Source organism: Mus caroli, chromosome 10 (assembly GCF_900094665.2).
Source record: "Mus caroli chromosome 10, CAROLI_EIJ_v1.1, whole genome shotgun sequence".
Lineage (NCBI taxonomy): Eukaryota > Metazoa > Chordata > Mammalia > Rodentia > Muridae > Mus > Mus caroli.
In genome coordinates, this window is record NC_034579.1 from 40,941,961 (window position 1) to 40,960,348 (window position 18,388).

At 36.7% G+C, this 18,388-nt stretch overlaps 1 protein-coding gene across 5 annotated transcripts in view; it reads right to left on the reverse strand.

The window, feature by feature from the left end:
* Lin28b (lin-28 homolog B) overlaps positions 1–18,388 on the reverse strand; it is a 101,685-nt gene that overhangs the window by 28,993 nt on the left and 54,304 nt on the right. For all 5 annotated transcript variants that reach the window (XM_029482249.1, XM_029482248.1, XM_029482250.1 and 2 more), the window contains 2 exons: positions 15,344–15,528; positions 13,869–13,940 (listed from right to left, as the gene is read on the reverse strand). In XM_029482249.1, coding sequence (XP_029338109.1) covers positions 13,869–13,940; positions 15,344–15,528 — 257 coding nt within the window. The remainder of the gene's footprint in view (positions 1–13,868; positions 13,941–15,343; positions 15,529–18,388) is intronic.

Genomic DNA, 18,388 nt, shown 5'->3' on the forward strand with positions numbered 1-18,388 from the left:
CTCAATTAGTGATCAAGGGTGGGAGGGTCGGTTCTATAAGAAAGCAAGTTGAGCAAGCTAGGGGAAGCAAGCCAGTAAATAACATCCCTCATGGCCTCTGTATCAGCTCCTGCTTCCTGACCTACTTGAATTCTAGTCCTCAACAGCAATGTGGAAGTATAAGCTGAATAAACCTTTTCCTCCCCAACTTGCTTTTTAGTCATGTTGTTTTGTGCAGGAACACAAACCCTGACTAAGACAGCAACATATACTGGGATACGATAGTGACACAAATGGAAGTAACCAATTACTTTTTGATTAATTTTAAGGCCCAGTCTATGAAATGGAACTCATATATTACACAGCAAAAATGGCCAAGAACCTGCGATCAGATAGGTATAGACCTACTGTTATTAGTCTGCTAAAGGAATAGCAATAAAATCACTTGAACTTTTATATTGTCAAACACAAAGAACAGAGCAATGTTCAACCCTCAATAGGGAAGCTTTGTCTAGCAGTAGATGGTGATTAACACAGAGATCCATAACGGGGAAATAAGCAGAGAGACTCTGGAACACTAATCTCTAAATGTGATGATGTCTGTATTAAACGTCTCCCCTCAAGGTTCAGGGAACGTTGAAGAAGGGTAATGACTGTAAGAACTGGGGGTGGTAGAGGACTCCAAGGAAACAATGTCTTCTAGACCTAACATGACTGCTACAAATCTGAACCTAGAGACCATGACACATACACAAGGTCAGCAAAGGTTCACATCAGACAAAATTAGTGCTGAGAAGAAGTCTCAGCAATCTCCAGAATCTCCTTGCAATAGATACCGGCTAGGAAAGGGAAATTCAGTTGTCTCCAATCAAGTGACACTGGATACACTACCCACACTCCAGGGCAGGCCCATGCCCAGAAGTAGTTGGCCAACACAAAACAGCCTCCATCATTGTGTTGTGTTCTTTTGTATGTGCGCTACGTGTTTTGGCTTAATGATTTTCTTTACTTTAGGCTGTCTATTTTGATTTTCACTTGGGGGTATTTTGTTACTGTGTTTCCTCCTCCCTCCCTCACTGAGAGAAAGAACATGAAATTAGGTGGGTAAGGTGATGGTGAAGATCTAAAAGTAGTTGGAGGAGCGAAAACATGATAAAATACACTGTAAAAGAATGTTAATGAAAATTTAAAAGATTTTAAAATTGTAAGACTCAGCTGTAAGTTGTCTAGGGACACATAAAGCATAAAAATCTGGCAAGAAAATTGAAGAAGTAATAATCAATTTGTGCTTCTCATACCAGGTTTATATGGTGAGTCCCAATCCTGGTATGACTTATTATGGACAGACTACTTAAAAGAACTACATGGAACTCAATAAGCACTTAATAAGAAGAGGAAGAGACATGAGAGTTTGTGTTCAGAGAAAAGGCATGAGACTATGAGAACAGCAGGGAAATAAGTCATGGATGCATGTACCAAGTCATGGATGCACACACCAAGTCATGGATGCACACACCAAGTCATGGATGTATACACCAAGTTATGGATGCACACACCAAATCATGAACATCCAGTTTCTGTAACTGTGAGAAAAACAAACGTCTGCTATAAAACAAACAAAATTATATGGTATGTGTTATTTTTAAGTTTTATAGAATATTCTTGTATTATTTCTATAATAATAAAGATATGTTTGGATAAACAAGCTAAAAGAGTTGGAAAAAGCCAAACAGTATATTAAAATATTCATGAAAAAATACATTTTAAGTCAGTAAGTCAATTTTATATACACTTTAAAAGCTGTAATAACAAGAATCTGATGGTTCTGAACTTCAAAAAGCTCACCCAAATTGTCATCCCTAACATCTCTTATGTCTTTTGGACTTCATAAGATCTAAAGAATCCTTATGGATCTACATCACTGACCACTTCTATCCAAACCTTAGTAGACTGCCCAATATTTACTTAAACTGCATTATTAATAAGTTATAACACCCTGGCTCATATGGTGCACGCATGTGCATATACACACACACATACACACTCACTCTCACATGTAACCTGAAATAAAACCTGAAAAACCAAATTAAAAAAACCATTATCCCCACGGAGACCCTGCTCTTCCAAAGAACAGAGGTATGCAGAGAGGCTAGCTACTTCCTTTGCTCTTCCATCATCCTCATCTCCTTAAGCAGAAAGTTATTTTGTTGTAGTTATTACAATGTATATAAATTTTAGTTATTACAGTTTTTAAAAGTATATACAAAATTGACTTACTGACTTAAAATGTATGGCCTCACAAATATAGACACCATACCTTCCAAACATAGCTTCAAGGAGAGCCAAAAGCCAGCTCTGTGATCACATTAATAGTGAAAAAAACAGGCTGGTGAGATGGCTCAGAAGGACAGAACACTTGCAGCCAAGTCTGACAACCTAAGTTCAATACCCTGGACCCATTCATTAGAGGGAGAGCTGATTCCTCCAAGTCATTCTCTGGCCTCCACACACACAGGTACAGATGTACCTAATTACATGCATGTAGTTAAAAGTAATGAAAAGCTTTTAATGGAAAGAACACAATGGAAGAGCAATAATCCATACAAAGTAATCTGAGGGAGAATGCTGCATGTTTCTAGAAAATATAGTTTCTATTGGCATGTGGAGTTAATTTACCACAAAGTTAGTTTGGAATCAGAGGATATTCTCTGGGACTAAAAACATGGTTTTAAGATGCCAAACAGAATTGAAAAAACAATGATAAAAGACAATGACAACAGAGATCTTGGCTGATATTCTAAAGGAACTCAATTGGCATTCAAAAGAAATACAGCAAAAAACGCAAGACAGGTTATGGGAATACTAGGAAAAAGGTCAAAACTAAGGACTAATTGAGGAGCACAGGTGAACTAGTCAGCAAAGAGTAAAGCAGGAAGAACAGAAACAAACAACATGGGCAGTTTCTTTTTCTTTTTCTTCTTTTTTTTTTTTCTTTTTGGTTTTTTGAGACAGGGTTTCTCTGTATAGCTCTCTGTCTGGCTATCCTGGAACTCACTTTGTAGACCAGGCTGGCCTCCATCGCAGAAATCTAAAGACATACTGAAATAAACACACAGAACTGACAAGATGCAGTAGAATGTGGGATGAAGGAAGGTGGTGAGCTGACAAACCCCAGGATGGCTCTCTGTCTGGTGATTCTGAGCAGGCTGTTGATGTGTATGATAAAAAAGTGTTCCCATTAAGTCCTCATCAGAGAATGATACAGCTTTTTGAGAACCATGCCCGCTTTATCTTTGCTGCTTATGGTCTGCATGGGGCTAATGTGACTCCCCAGCATATTTAATAGACCAGAGGATGGCACTGTATTCTAGCTCAATAAAATCAATGCTGGGCTTCTGTCAGAAATGCTGGGAATTAAATCCCTCTTGATTCTATGATTGAGCACTTACATCCCTATGTGCCTAAGACCACTTTTATTTGACTTAAAAAGCTTCATCCTACAGCCTTAAATCGGGGGGCGGGGGGGGGATGGTGCACAATGTTTGTGTATCAAAATTATGTGGAAAATTTGCTGGAAACACCAAGGTCCCATGGAACATGAGAGCTCTACTATTCCTGCACCATGCTCACAGCCCTGGATACTAACCATTTTTTACTCACCCCCATCAATGATGTGCTTTCTCTCCGAAAAGCAAGGGAAATGTCTGATTTGTTTCCCTTACTAACTCAGTTTAAAATAACAACCAGCAGAACAAAGCACTTTTAAAATGACTGTTCTTCACCAGGCAGCAGTAGTGCATGCACTCAGGAAGCAGAGGCAGGTGGATCTCTGTGAGTTCAACGCCATACTGGCTCAGGACAGCCAGTGCTGTTCCAGAGAAACCCTATCTCAAACTCACCCCCCAAACAAAAAACAAACAAACAAAACCACATACAAACAAAATAGAATACAACTCCATTGACTTTTTTCAGATTTAATCCGTGTTCTCTGTTTATTTTAGCTATACGAACAATTCATTATGTATCTGTATGCATGTGTAAGTGTGTGAAGAAAAAAATGTGTGTTGCGGTCAGCAGACAAGCTCAGCCATCATTCTTTAGGTACTATCCAGTTTGTTTTTTTCTGTGTGTGTGTGTGTGTGTATGCTCACAGGTGAATGTGTAGCAAGCTCATGTGGGAAGGTCAGAGGACAACAATGGAGGATTGGGTTTTCTCCTTCTATTACATTGGTTCTGGGGATCAAACTCAGGTTGTCAGATTTGTTGACAAGTACCTTTATTCACTGAGCCATGTTGATGACCCAGGTATAACTTTCAGAGCTGGCTTTCACCTTCCATGTTGCTGAGTCAGGGTCTCTCTTGCTTCTGCTCCTACACTGTGCACTCCAGGATAACCAGCTGTTCTGTCTCTGCCTCCTCTAAAGTGCTAATATTACAGATTACCAAGCATCTGGCTTTTTACTTGAGTTCAAGACACCAAACTCAAGTCACAAGATTTTTATGCTTTTTACCTGCTGATGCACCTCTGCAGCCCCCCTATCTTGTTTTGAGCAGTCTCTGTTGAGTCTGGAACTTCCGGAGTAGGCAGGGCCACCACCTAGCTACTTAGCTACTGAGTCACAGGGATTTATCTGCTTGTTTCTAACACCCTGGAATTATGAACACACAGCTCCACAGGATTTCGTAGGTTGGTTCTGGGAATCAAACTCAAGTCCTCAGGTTTCCAAGGCAAGTATTTTACTGACTGAGCTTCCTGCCTAGCCCTCAAACTAGACATAACTTTAGAAATCTAACATGTAAAAATGTATGTTTTTTAAAAGGACATTATATGGTAACCTGCTGATGATGAATCTGATTTTACAAAAACAGTAGTCTGTTTTACCTAATTACTACTTCCAACAAGTATATGAAGAAATTGTTACATGCTATACATTATTAATATAAAATTAATATAAATTATTAAAAAAATTATCTTATTATAGTAACAAAATACCATTGACAGTAGTTCATGTTCTTAATCTATTTAACAAAACTGAAAATGTTAAATTCTACTATAAATGTAGAAGAATATCTAAGAGCTCTTTAGCTTCATGAGAACAGAATTAGCTTTGTCTCTCATTAATGGAACCTTAGCTAGTCCCCTGTGTTTCTTGAAACTGAAATATAAGACTACTATTTCAGTGAAGGGATTTAACAGCACATAGGGAAATTTTTGTTGACTAATATTCAATTTGATCATACATTATTCTGTTCTCACAGGAAAAAAAACTGGATACCACAACTATGAAATATGATATATAAGAATTTATGATTAATTTCTAACATGTAAACAATGCCATCATGCTTCTTTTTACAACATGCCTAAAGACAGTCCAGTGGTAGTGGGCTATCATTCTAGTGATAAAACACACATAGTTATTACTAGAGCCTACATATATTTCCTTTTTCACAATGATCTTGTAGTTTAAGTTATCCATCTCTCATTAGAACTTTACACTGAAACAATGCAGTCCATATTGTCCTTCCAATGCTATTAGTTAGATTGCTTCCATTTGTTTTTTCCATACAGACATTCTACATTTATCACACTTACAACAAAACGATGATTAGAAAATCAACTTAAAATTCTGCTTGCTCGCCACTTGGCATCTGACCATTCCCATTAGAGGTCTGGGGAGACCTCTGCCACACCGAGATGAAGCTCAGCCCCACACAGTGTCTGGCAGAGGGTGATGAGAACGGCACATTGTCTGCCTAGTCTGCACAGAGGTCACAGCAGGGAGAGCATCTGCTAAGAGAATGTGAATGGAGGAAATGACGGTAATTGCCTCATTAAAGAACGCTGGCCAAATCATCACAAGAAAGGACAGAAAACCCACCTAAAAATTAGACATTTGGGGTTAGAATTTTTAAAAGTGAAAAAAAAAATTGAAGAGACTTGGGTATACTATTGTTTTTTTTAATTTTCATGGGTGCTCCATAGTTTAACAAAAACATGGAAGCAACATCAGTTACCCAGCTGTAGCCGTTAGTTGTTGTTCAGAGTATGGATGCAAATTCACAGCTACCCAGGGTACAAATGGGAAATGAAGGGCTGTGGGAAATCTCTAACAAAGGATCAACACACGAATTTTGAAATTACTATACGAGAAGCAAATCATTAGATAGCTTAAGAAATGCTTTTAAAGAGGCAGGATATAAAGCTTTAAACAGCACATTCAAAAAGACAAAGCAGGAGAAAAGAACAAATTGTCTCAATGTTTGCTTTTTCTTCTATTTTCTACACCCAACTTAAAAAAAAAAAAAAAAAAGTCGCCTTTTCTTGCAATTCATCAGTGTTACCCAGAGCTGCATGCAGTTCAGGAACTTCCAATTCTGAGGCAGTAAAAGTACATTATTTATCTAACATTATTAATAAGTATCTTATAGTAAATATTAAAAAATGTGGGTTTTTCAAAATAAATAAATATCGAAACTAGTCATAAATTAAACTAAACTGCTATTGAGACATTATTTTGCATTTCCTGATATTTTGAAGTTAAGTTGTATGAACTTCATCTATATCATACAGCCTAAATGTAGTATGATATAATAATACCCTAAAGTTAAACTTTTTTTCTGAATCCAACAGGCATGGTAAAATTAGCTTGTTACACCCATAAGCCAGGTTTAAAATAAGCGAGCTATTTGATGACTTTGATGTTTTGCACCCAAAATGTGCTGGCTAATTTTTCCATCCCATTTACCATTCCAGTCTTTAAAGTGCCTTAATCTCCTGCCCTCAGATGTTGATCTTGTAAGAATAGGGGTCATAGGTCAGCATAGACAGACCTCAAAGGATCTGGCCTATCAATTCATGCCTGAAAGATTTCTCTGCCACAATAGGAACCTACTAAACAGCAAATTCCTAAATCTAATCACAGAAGTATCAGGGTGAAACAGTTATTTATTGGAATCCGTTGATTTACTTTTTTTTTCAAACATCTCTAGCATCTAAATAGCACTGAATTTTCTTTTGGAAATAGGTTTTGTGATATAGTACATGTGAAATAATACCACTGAAGGAGTTCTTAGAGTAAAACAACAGAGTCTAAGCATGGGCTTATTATTTTCAGGAATGCTATTAAGATTACAAAAGCTGTAGCATTAGATTTCCCACGTAAAGTAACTAGAAACCTCCAAATTATCCTGTGGAGATAATGAATGGGAACATTCTAACAGTGCAGAAGTGGACTGAGGGAAGAGCTACCACCACCCAATTCACAGCTCTCCTGTTCTGATGAAGAGGCTGCCCTGCAAACACTTTGCATGTGGAAAAGAAAACATACAGCTCTTCACTAGGCAACATCTGCTGAATCTCCTAAATCCAAGTCTCTTCCAAAACTTTCTTATAAATTTAAAATAATCTTGAGTCCAATACACATGCTTGTGTAAAATCAACTATCATACATCTCCATGTAAAAGACCAGGAGTGTGTGCATGTGTGTGCTTAGCTCTTCTGAGTTTAAATTAAATATCATATAATTAGATTCTATTTATACTCAACCTGGTCTTTTTGGCCAAAAAGACAACATATCATAATGTGTCATTTCAATATTGACCTACCAAGCATGCCAAATTCGGAAACAAGCATAAATAAAAACCATCCTGAACTAAAGACTCTTAATAGTAAGAAATAAAGGGATTTTCTGCCTTTCCACTCAAAAAACCTTAGCAATTAATATTCTTTAGAAACAAAATACTACTTTAAGTTATGTAGAAGATGAAAAAGTACTCATATGCTAATATAGTTTAAAAATTAAATATTACATCACATTCATTTGAAGCACTGGAATATTCTTATTTTTTAAAATATAAATTACTTAAAAAAAATCTAAGTCACCACTGCTGAAAAAGGCTTTCCATAATTATCAGAGTATGGTTGGATCAGAAGATGTGGAAGGTTAAGGAGAACAAAGACAACAGTCACTGTGCTAGGGACGGGACAGGATTAAAAGAGGGAAAAAGTGAAACCGTAAGCAGACAAGTCCCAGAAACAGATGTCTATACCCACAGACACATCTTCCCAACATGAATTCACTACAAATGTTCTTAAAAGTCACATGTGTGTCATTTACTAGTTATTTATCAAGTCACTTCATCTGCACAAAGATTTCTAGACCAATTTTGTCACTGCTGCAAGTCAGTTTAGTCATTCCACAAATCTGTAAGTATAAACTAAAATTTTATAATGAAATAGTTAATTCCAAAATGTAGTTTGACAGAATTGTGTCACGTAAATACAATGGCAGACAAAATAATCAGTTTATTAGCCTACCTAAAATCTGTTAAAATTGACTTCTTTTTTCATAGTAAACTGTGTTCTTTAGAAAAGACTAGGCTAGTTCTTAAGAACAAAGCATTAGGTCTCTAATTTCTCACCAGCCATCTCCAGTTTATAATGAGGAAAGCAACAGGGTTTTCTTATTCTTATACTTCTGAAGATGAACAGAAAACAAACTAAGTAGTAAATACAAAATTATTTTATCTAACATTGTAAGGAATCTTTTCTAACATGGAAGACTTTCACGCTCGCCTCAAACTCATCAATCTGCCTATCTCTTCCTCCAAAGTACTGGGATTAAAGACATGAACCACCATATCCAACTTTCAAGGAAAAAATTCTTAAGCATGACATCAAATGAAGACTAATTAAACTTTCTTCATCAAAATAAAAAACTTTTACTTTATAAGATTATTTACAAGAGAGGAAGACAAGCTACAGAATAGAAAAATATTGGAAAATATTTATCTGGCAAATGTCCTGCATCCACAGTGTATATTAAAAATTCTCAGAGTACTACTGAGAAAATAAATAACTCAGAAAAAAATGGGCAAAAATACAAACAGTTCATCAGAGGATAAATATAATAGCATCAAAATACCATGTTCAGCATCAGCAGCCATTACTGAAATGAAATTCTAACCACTACAATTTACCCTAATTATAACCATGACCACTACATATAGAGTAGCAAAACTCAGGTTCACTTGAAACGCATCAATTATTGGCAAATATGCATAGCAGGTGGCTCACATACTTCTGTCAGGGATGCAGGAGAATATGATTCCTCTGTAAAAACAGAGTTAAACACACATCCATGACCACCATTACACTGAAATCCCATTCCAAAACCCAAGACTAATATTCACAAAAACCTGTACATGAATCTTTTTAGATGCTGTTCGTAACTGTCCCAGCTAGAAAATACCCACAATACCTCCACAGAAGATTTAGACAGACACTGTTAGAGCCTCATAACGGAATACTAGCCAACAATATAAAAGAATAATGTACTACTGATACATTCAACATCTCAGATAAATTTCAAAAGCATTATAATAAAAGAAAAATGGAAAATTTAAAAGGTTGTGAAACATATCTGTTCATATGCCATTCACAAAAACAAAATCAATAACAATATGTAATACCATGTTATTGGTTATCACAGTTATAGATTAGGGATGGGTAGCTATAAACAGCAGTGTGAAGTTTTTTATTGGGGAGGAGGGGTTACTGACTGTTCTGAGTAAACCTTGATGGTCAGAGGGGTAATGTAGATGTATAAGCATTCACAGAACTGTGCATAAAAGGAAAAATGGTTATTTATGACAAGTTGATAAGTAAAATCAACATTCCAAACAAGCAAAACATACAAAGATATACTAATATTAATTTTTCTCTTAAAAAGTTTTTTTAAAGATTTATTTATTTATTTATATGTAAGCTGTCTTCAGATGCACCAGAATAGGGTATCAGATCTCATTACAGATGGTTGTGAGCCACCATGTGGTTGCTGGGATTTGAACTCAGTACATTTGGAAGAGCAGTCAGTGCTCTTACCTACTGAGCCATCTCGCCAGCCCCTCTTAAAAAGTTTTTAACTGGAATTCTGCCTTTTTCTGCTTCAGTGAACCAATGCAACTTACCTACTGTCATTTTTTTTTTTAAGTATCCAGCATTAAGACCAAGGCCTTGTACATAACAAGGCAAGAACTTCCCCATATCCATGTCCTCAGCCCTAACATTCTTTCAAAAATTTGAAAACTCTAAGTTCAAAAGTTGCTTAAGGGAGTATCTAAATACTTAAAAAATATCATAGGAACCTGTTAAACAGGTATAGAAGCTATCAAGAAGATGTTGCTAGAAGTGGAAATTTGAGCACTGGAGTCAATAAAGATTCTATAGATTATAAATCATGGGGAAATCTAGAAACCAATGGCTCTGACTAAGAAATAAATCAAAAACTTTCAGTGTAATGAAGAATGGATGACTTGATGTCTTAAGACATCTTCCCCGCAACAAAATGTTTACTAATTACAAAATGAAGTGGAGAAGTTTGCCCCATAACATTTTGGTCACATGGTTAAAATTAAAAATTATCACTAGTGGGAAAATTTAATGCCTCTGTGGCATCTGATGATAGAATAGCACACAACATGACTGCTGTGACAGCCTTACTGAAAATGAATAACCTCAATCTATCTTTGAAGGGCTAGCACACAAACACAAACTACAATTTGGATTCACCCCAGTGCTTCAAAACTCATACCTTTCATTCTTTTATTGACTTTAAGTGAATAGGCAGACAGAAAGAATTTGGTTAAATTCAAGTTTCAAAAAACTTAGCACCGTCCTCCTAATTTATAAGCAATGTAAGAGTAAGAGAAGCAAGTTTAGGGACAGTGGAATGAATCTATTTGATGGATTCAGCATTTGGGGTCCATTTCCAAGACAACTAACACTGTCTGTTCAAGTTACTGTCACAGACTACTCCTGAAACAATGAACTATGTAGGGAAGTACTGCTCTAAATAGCATGACATCTAAGGCATAAAAATGAACTAAAGCATGCTTGTGTGTGGGTCTAAAATTACATTTGTTTAGCTACTGTGGATGTCAGTGTGTACATGTTGTAGGCTCATGAGTGCATGCAGACCATGGAGCGAGTATGAAGACATGAGACAACTTGTAGGATTTGGTTCTATCCTTCCATCATGTGGGTCTCATGAATCTTGGGTGGTTCAGCCACCTCAACAATTAATTGTTTCATTTTTGAAACAGGGTCTCATATATCCCGGGCTATTCTTAAATTTGATATACAGAGAAAGGATGGCCTTGAATCAGTAGATCATCAGACCTCTGTATCTGGAATACAGATTTAGAGCTGGAATTATAGTGTATATAATGAAGCTTGTTTTTGCAATGCTGGGGATAGCTCAGGAGTTCATGCTTGCTAAACAAGCACACTACCAATTAAGCTATATCTCATGCTCCCAAACACATGTTCTTTATCTGTTGTCTGTTTTTTGTTATTTTTTTAAGTCATAAAACACAAGTTTTGGACAAATGAGGAATATGTATGTAACTATGTATGTATGTATGTATGTATGTATGTATGTATGTATTTTGCAGTGCTTGGAATCAAACCCAGGGCTTTGAACATGGTAAGCAAGCACACTACCACTGCATAGCTACATGTCCCCAGCCCTAAGAGATGTTAACATGGACTATTACCTATTAGGGAATGCATTATATGATAAGTGGGAAAGTACTATGGAATTTGTAACACATATTACAATGTACAATATATGAAGTGTATTTTAACATCAATATGGAGGAGTGCTGACTGCACTGCTTTTTCTACTTCCCTGTGTTTTGAAAATGTTCATGGTAGGAAGTAAAGTAGAAGAAAATAATAGTCATAGAATGTATTGCTGACAATATAACAAATTAATCCCAAAGCAGCTGGTTTAAGATACAATAACAAGGGCTGGAGAGATGGCTCAGTGGTTAAGAGCACTGACTGCTCTTCCAGAGGTCCTAGGTTCAATTCCCAGAAACTACACGGTGGCTCACAACCATCTGTAATGGGATCTGATGCCCTCTTCTGTTGTGTCTGAAGACAACAACAGTGCACTCATATATATAAAATAACTAAATAAAAAAAAAAGATACAATAACACAATAAAATAAAGTAAAATAAAAAGGGAAAATAAACATATAGAAGCATTATGAAATTCAGAACATTTTATAAGACTTTTTTTGGTTGTGTCACACATTTTGGAATAAGCATGAAATTTGATTAAGAAGTCTTATAATAATTATTTTGTTTCAGGAAGTACACATGACTAATATTCACTGAAGAAATCAATAGTCATCAAAGCTCTCAAAAAACAAATCACTGCCTTGGTAATTATCATAGCCATTAGTTGATAAAACCCATTTCTTTACTTTTTATATATACTCTTCTACGTATTTGTATGTGGTATGTACACATATGTATGCAGGTGTGTAGGATTGCAGATACATATGTGTGAATCCATGTGGAAGCCCAGGGCTGAAAAGGGATCTTTTTTTTATTATGCTCCCCCTTTTTATTTGACGCAGGATCTCTCAACTGAACTAAAGTCCACTGATTCAGAATCTAGCTAGCCTGCTTGCTCCAGGGACAAACTGGGCACTGGAATTACAGGCAGACTACCACACACACACACACACACACACACACACACAGCTTTTATATGGGTACAGGAGAAGTGGACTCTGACTGTCAAGCTCTTTAAATACTCAGCCATCTTCCTATCCCAAGTTCTACTTCTTGCTACCTTACTGTTAAATCTGCCCTCATTCTCCTCAGGGATCCCCATGCTTATCTGAACATTCTGTTGGAGGGCTCCTTATATTTGTTGTTGTTTTGATTGAAACAGGGTCTCACTATGTATCCCTGGCTGGCCTGTAACTTCCTGTCTAGATCACACTGGCCTCAAGTTTAGTGTTTTCAAATGCTGGGATTGTAACACCTCATCTGGCCTGTTTTTCTAATATTTTATAAAAAGTGACACGTGGAAAACTAGAGTTGCTGAATCTGGTGACAAGGATTACAGCATCTTGAACAGAACAAAGGAGTGGGAGTCATCAAACATCAGCTGTGTCAGTGTTAACCAGAGTAAGACAAGATGTCAGCAACTAGAACAGTAACCATGAAGTCTGTGCTGGTGAGAGGAAACACAACAGGCTAACTTTACTCTAAATTCATGTGAGTTTCCAGTACAGCCTTGAAATCTTTTTTTTTTTTTTTCTCACAATGTGTATACCTTCTTTCTTGGTAAGTCTGTCTGCAGCAAGCAAGCAGAATAAAATGGTACAATAGGTCATCTAGTTCCATCTTCATATCTACTTACCTGTCTGGAGGTCAGGCAGATCTCAGAGCTATGCTTTACATTCTGTCTTTACAACCACTCCAAGAAGTCACTGCAGGCACCACCCTCCTCTCTCCTGCATGCTGAATCTTTCCTTCCTATTACAGAACACTTACATGTTCTGTAATTTCCTAACATTTAGAAAATGCACCCCGTTCTGCTTCCTCTTCTCCCACTCTGTTCAACAAGATCCCCAGGTTTTGTTCCTACCAGTCTACAGAGCTGTTCTTGCCATGTACATCTGTGACTTCTGCGTTGCCAAGTGGGTGAAGGCTCAGTGGTCATCTCGATCATTTATAATCAGCATCTCCATACAGCCCTGATATTCACCTCCTTGACTTCTCTTTCCCCTCTTCTGGAACAAAACCCATTCTAGAAGACCCTCCAGTTGTCACTGCTTTCTCAGTCTCTTTCACTGCTCCTTCCCAGTACTACAATAACCCAGAGCTATTCCTCTTTCCTTGCATTATGGGTATAAACATCATTTCACCAACTGCTGCACAAACTTTATTTGCAGCCCATATTATGTTCCTATCCACTATGCTTGTAACCCTCTGGAAGACTCATCACACCCCAAGCCCATCCTGCAGTTTTCCCCATCTTGGGAACCGGTCCCTCCTTCTTTCTTGTTGCCCAAGCCATACAAACCTTGGAATAATCCTGGAGTCTTCTTCTCTCACAGTCCACATCTGATCCATTAGTAAATCCTGCCGTCTCCACCTTCAAAACATACAGGAATTTTGTTCACCACTTCTATGTCTACCACCTCAATCTAAACAACCACCATCTCTTTCTGGTACACTGAAAAACCATCCTTTACTGATCTCTCAGCTGCCATCCTTGCTTCTGCAAACTACACTAAAGTAACAGCTGCCACGAGGTACTTTAAGGAATGTTACAATTTGAATCTAAATGTTTTAGAGAAGCTCATACTACGACTTGGCGCAAGTGCGACAGTGTTCAAAAGTAGGGACTATGTATGGGAAGTGACATCAGTGGATTAATTCAAAATAGCTTAATGGGTAATTGGAAACTTAAGGAGGTGGGGCCTAGTTGGCAAAAATAGATCACTGAGGATGTACCTCCTGGGTCTCTGCCAACTCTCTCTCCTTTCCAACAGTCATGAGGTGGATAAAATACAACATTTCCTCTTTTAAGTTAATTTTATCAAGTATTTTGTCATAGCAAGGAAAACCAAGTGTAAAGAAGTAAATGATATTACAGATTACATTGCTTTTTAAACTAAGCCTAATGACTTTCCATTTTTTTCTATAATTAAAGTCCACATTCGCAGCAGTCAAATGTTACAAAACAAACAAAAAACAGTGAGGTCCGTAGCTATATAATTAAAAAAAAGACTAAGATTCAGTAAGCTGTCTCTCTTTTATTCGTTGTACTTTTTGCTTTGTTTTTGGACAGTGTCTTAAAACCAGTTACCAAAAACTTTCATATATAAACTCTGGTGCAGATTTTCAGTAGTAAACATTTATCCGAAGCATATAATCAGAAAACATTCCAAACATGTACACATAAGAATTGATACAGTGTTGCTGACTTCAAAGCACAGAAAACAGATTCAATTGCCCTGACAGCACTGTTTGTAATTTTGGCAGATTCAGATAGTGGGAATATATGCAGGTGTTAATGAGTGACATGCAAGAGTCAGTTTAAAAAAAATCTCATAAATTTCAAAACAGCATAAATTTTACGACTTCTGTCTACAGTTGGGATTTCATGTGACTTTCTCCCTAACTTCAGGTTTTTAATGTTTGGATTTTAATGTGTGAATTGTCATTTTAAAGCTCTCTTTGGGAAAAGCAGGTGGAGAATGAAAGAAACTGTTGAGAGAGAGGCATTTCCTCTGAGAATCTGAGCTCCTCCTCTGACCTCCAACAGTCTGGGGAATGGTTGTCAAGCACTATCCCACACCACTCTAACTTAACTCAGTACGCTGAAGACAACCCAAACCTCAAGACAAGACTTCTTCCTGACACAGTCTATCCAGCTACACACTGAGGACAGTTTTCACTAGGCTCTATAAAACCCATAAAAGCAAAAGAATAAAAAAAAATTTAAATATTTTCCAAATTGAATAGACTCACAAATAAGCCAGGTACAATTACCTATCTCCCTTTGGTTTTCTCTTTTGCAGGGTCTTCCCTTTAGGTCTTCTTTCACTTCCTAAGCAGGGGCTCCCACCTGGGCCTGTTACCCGTATTGACTCAAGGCCTTTGGGGGATTTTTTAAATGTAAATTCCACTGGCTCTCCTTCTTTCAAGCTTCTAAATCCTTCCATGAAGAGTTTGCTCTGTAAAGAGTAGGGAAAGAGAGAGAGATCAGCTTATTACTGTTTTATAAATCATCTGTATAATTTAAGATTATCAAAGCAAGAAATTCTGTTATCTATTACAAAAATATAGTTTTTATTTTATTGAGGTTTGATAAAGCTTACAGTGCTGGCAGTTGAAGTCCTATACCACTTGTAAAAAGCAATTCAGAGATACAAAAAGTTAACTGTCTACATTCTTTGTCCCATCAATTTTACCACAAAAATTCTATTAGAAAACCAGAGAGATGACTTGGTGGGTTAAAGCACTTGCTGACACACTAACACCTGAGTTCAATTCTCAGGACCTACATGGTAAAAGGAGAGAACTCACTTGTCATGATCTTCACATATGCACTTATATTCAAACCTACAATAAGTTTAAAAAAAAAGCAATACAATTAAAAAAAATAAGATTCTACTATACATAAACTAACAGAAATTCATTTGTTTTAAAGCAACCACAGTACAGTCTGGTAGAAATATTACCTCTGCCTTAATAACATTTTAATCCATTGATTAAACAAATTGTACTTGAGCTATATAATTATTATCAAGATTACCATTATTAAGATTTTTATTTAGCTTGGGGCAGGTGGTTCTTCTGTTGCTGCCCTACTGCTCTCTTTGTAGTATAATAAATAACTTCTCCTTTTGCCTTAAAAGAAAAAGATACTTAACATCACATGTATTAATGTATGAAGATAAATATGTAATATTGTTAAGTCTAAAAAATATATATGTATATATGCCTACCACAATGCCACCAACACTTTTATTTTTATTTTTCAGATTATAATTCATCATTTCCCCCTTCCATTCCCTCCTTGCTGTTTCAAATCCGTCTCCTCTTTCTTCATTCATTGTGATTACACCTATATATTAGGTAGAACCTGTCCAGTTGCTCGTATGCGTGTTTTTAGTGATAACCACTTGGTATTGGGTCAGACATACAATTTTTAAAGGCATATAATTATTTTCTGTAGAGATGGGGTACAGAGCAAGACATTAAATCATAGTGTCACTTTCTCTACTCTGTTCTAAAGCAAAAAATTCTATATGATTCCTAATTGTGTTTTGGAGCATTTTATACTGAAGCAATTAACTTTTATAATTTATAGTTAAATTATTTAACTTTTTCTCAATTACAAAATTATAACCTGAATTTCAAACACCCCTTCACTCTTCTAATAAAGTTTTTTCATCAATGTGACTATGAATATTCAAAATGTACTAAAATAATTAAGTCATTAGCTTTTTGTATTTACCTATCTAAATTCCTTTTTATGTATTTTGAAAATCCAACTTGGAAGACTATGCCACTTGTAAGGACCTTCCTAATATACTATGGAAGAGTGCAGTTTGTAAGGACTTTTCTGATCTATTGTGGAAGACCATAACAGTTTGTAAAGACTTCCGAATTAGTTTGGGAAAAGAAAGAAGCAGTTATTGTCTTTTCTGCTGATGCATAAAACTCAAGCACTTTGATTTCTCAGTAATGGTGGGCCTGAAAACAACTGTAAAAGCAGGGTTTGGGTTCTTGTTAATGTGCAAAAGGCTTTCTCTCAGTAAACAGCTACCTTCCATATCAGTCAGCAAAAGAACTGTCCTCCCCTTCCCAACTATCTCCAGGATAAAACTTGTAATACTACTTAATGCCCTGACTTAGTTGATCAGAGGCCAGAAAATCTCTACTCCAAGCCTACAGTCCTAAAACCATCTGCTAGGGTTCAGATGTGCTTTGTTCCATGCTGGCTCCCAAGAATTCACAGCCTCAAGTTAGGAAACAGTGTGAGGGTTTGTGGGGGTTGGGCCTATTAGAAGGTCCATAGGTCAACTGGACTCTGCTTTCCAAAGAGCTTTCAGACTTCAGTCTCTCTAACTTCCTGTTTTGTAATGTAATCTCTTGCTCTCATGTGCATTCCTGTCATGATGCTATCTAGCTACTGGACCTTTTCCACAGTAGAAACAGTGCCGCAACATCTGAGCTTGTACTTTCAGCCTCCGGAACTGTGAACTCCATAAGTCTATGTTATTTGTAAAATTTGTCTCTATTACAGTAACAGTAAACTGACTCCTAGATACAGCAGTCCTTTTTACTCCTAGATTGCTTCTTAGAGTTTCCATTACTTAATAGTAGTTAGAAAATACTGAATGGAAATGTTCAGAAATAATGTATAAGCTTAAGAAGTAAACCAATTTGAGTACCATGATGAGATTTCTGGCACCCCATGCCATCTGACAAAGGATGAATCATCCCTTCAGTATCCTGTGTATCCACTTCCTACCTGAGCCATCAGGGTTAGCAGATCAGCCTGAGGTACTGCACTGCTTCTGTTCAAACCACCCTAATTTAACTTAAGAATGACCCCAAAGGAAAACAGTCATGATGCTGACAATACAGTTATGCTGGAATGAGCTATAATATGAGTCCTTTAAGTTAAAAGGTGAAAGGTAATGACTTACTAAGGGAAGAAATCAGTGAAAAAATTCTCTCCAGGAAACTCCTGAAAGGAAAAAGAAATGTACCTTTCATCTCCCACTGTAGAAGTTAGGGCCATAGAACATAGTGCTTAGTAAGGATGAGAAGGGCACTGGATTTGAAAACTCGCTTATGTAAAGAAACACAGCACATAGAGGGTTTGGTACATTTTTTCGCCTGAGTCCTATTCCAGCATCCAATGAGAATCTTAGAATGTACATACCATATGAAATAGAAGACTACTGTAATTAAAAATAACCCAAACAATTACATGGGATGCATAATGACATTACTTCAAAATTGAATGCAAAAGGAGACTATTCATTGTGAAAATAATGTGGTAAAAGAAAAAGGAAGGGG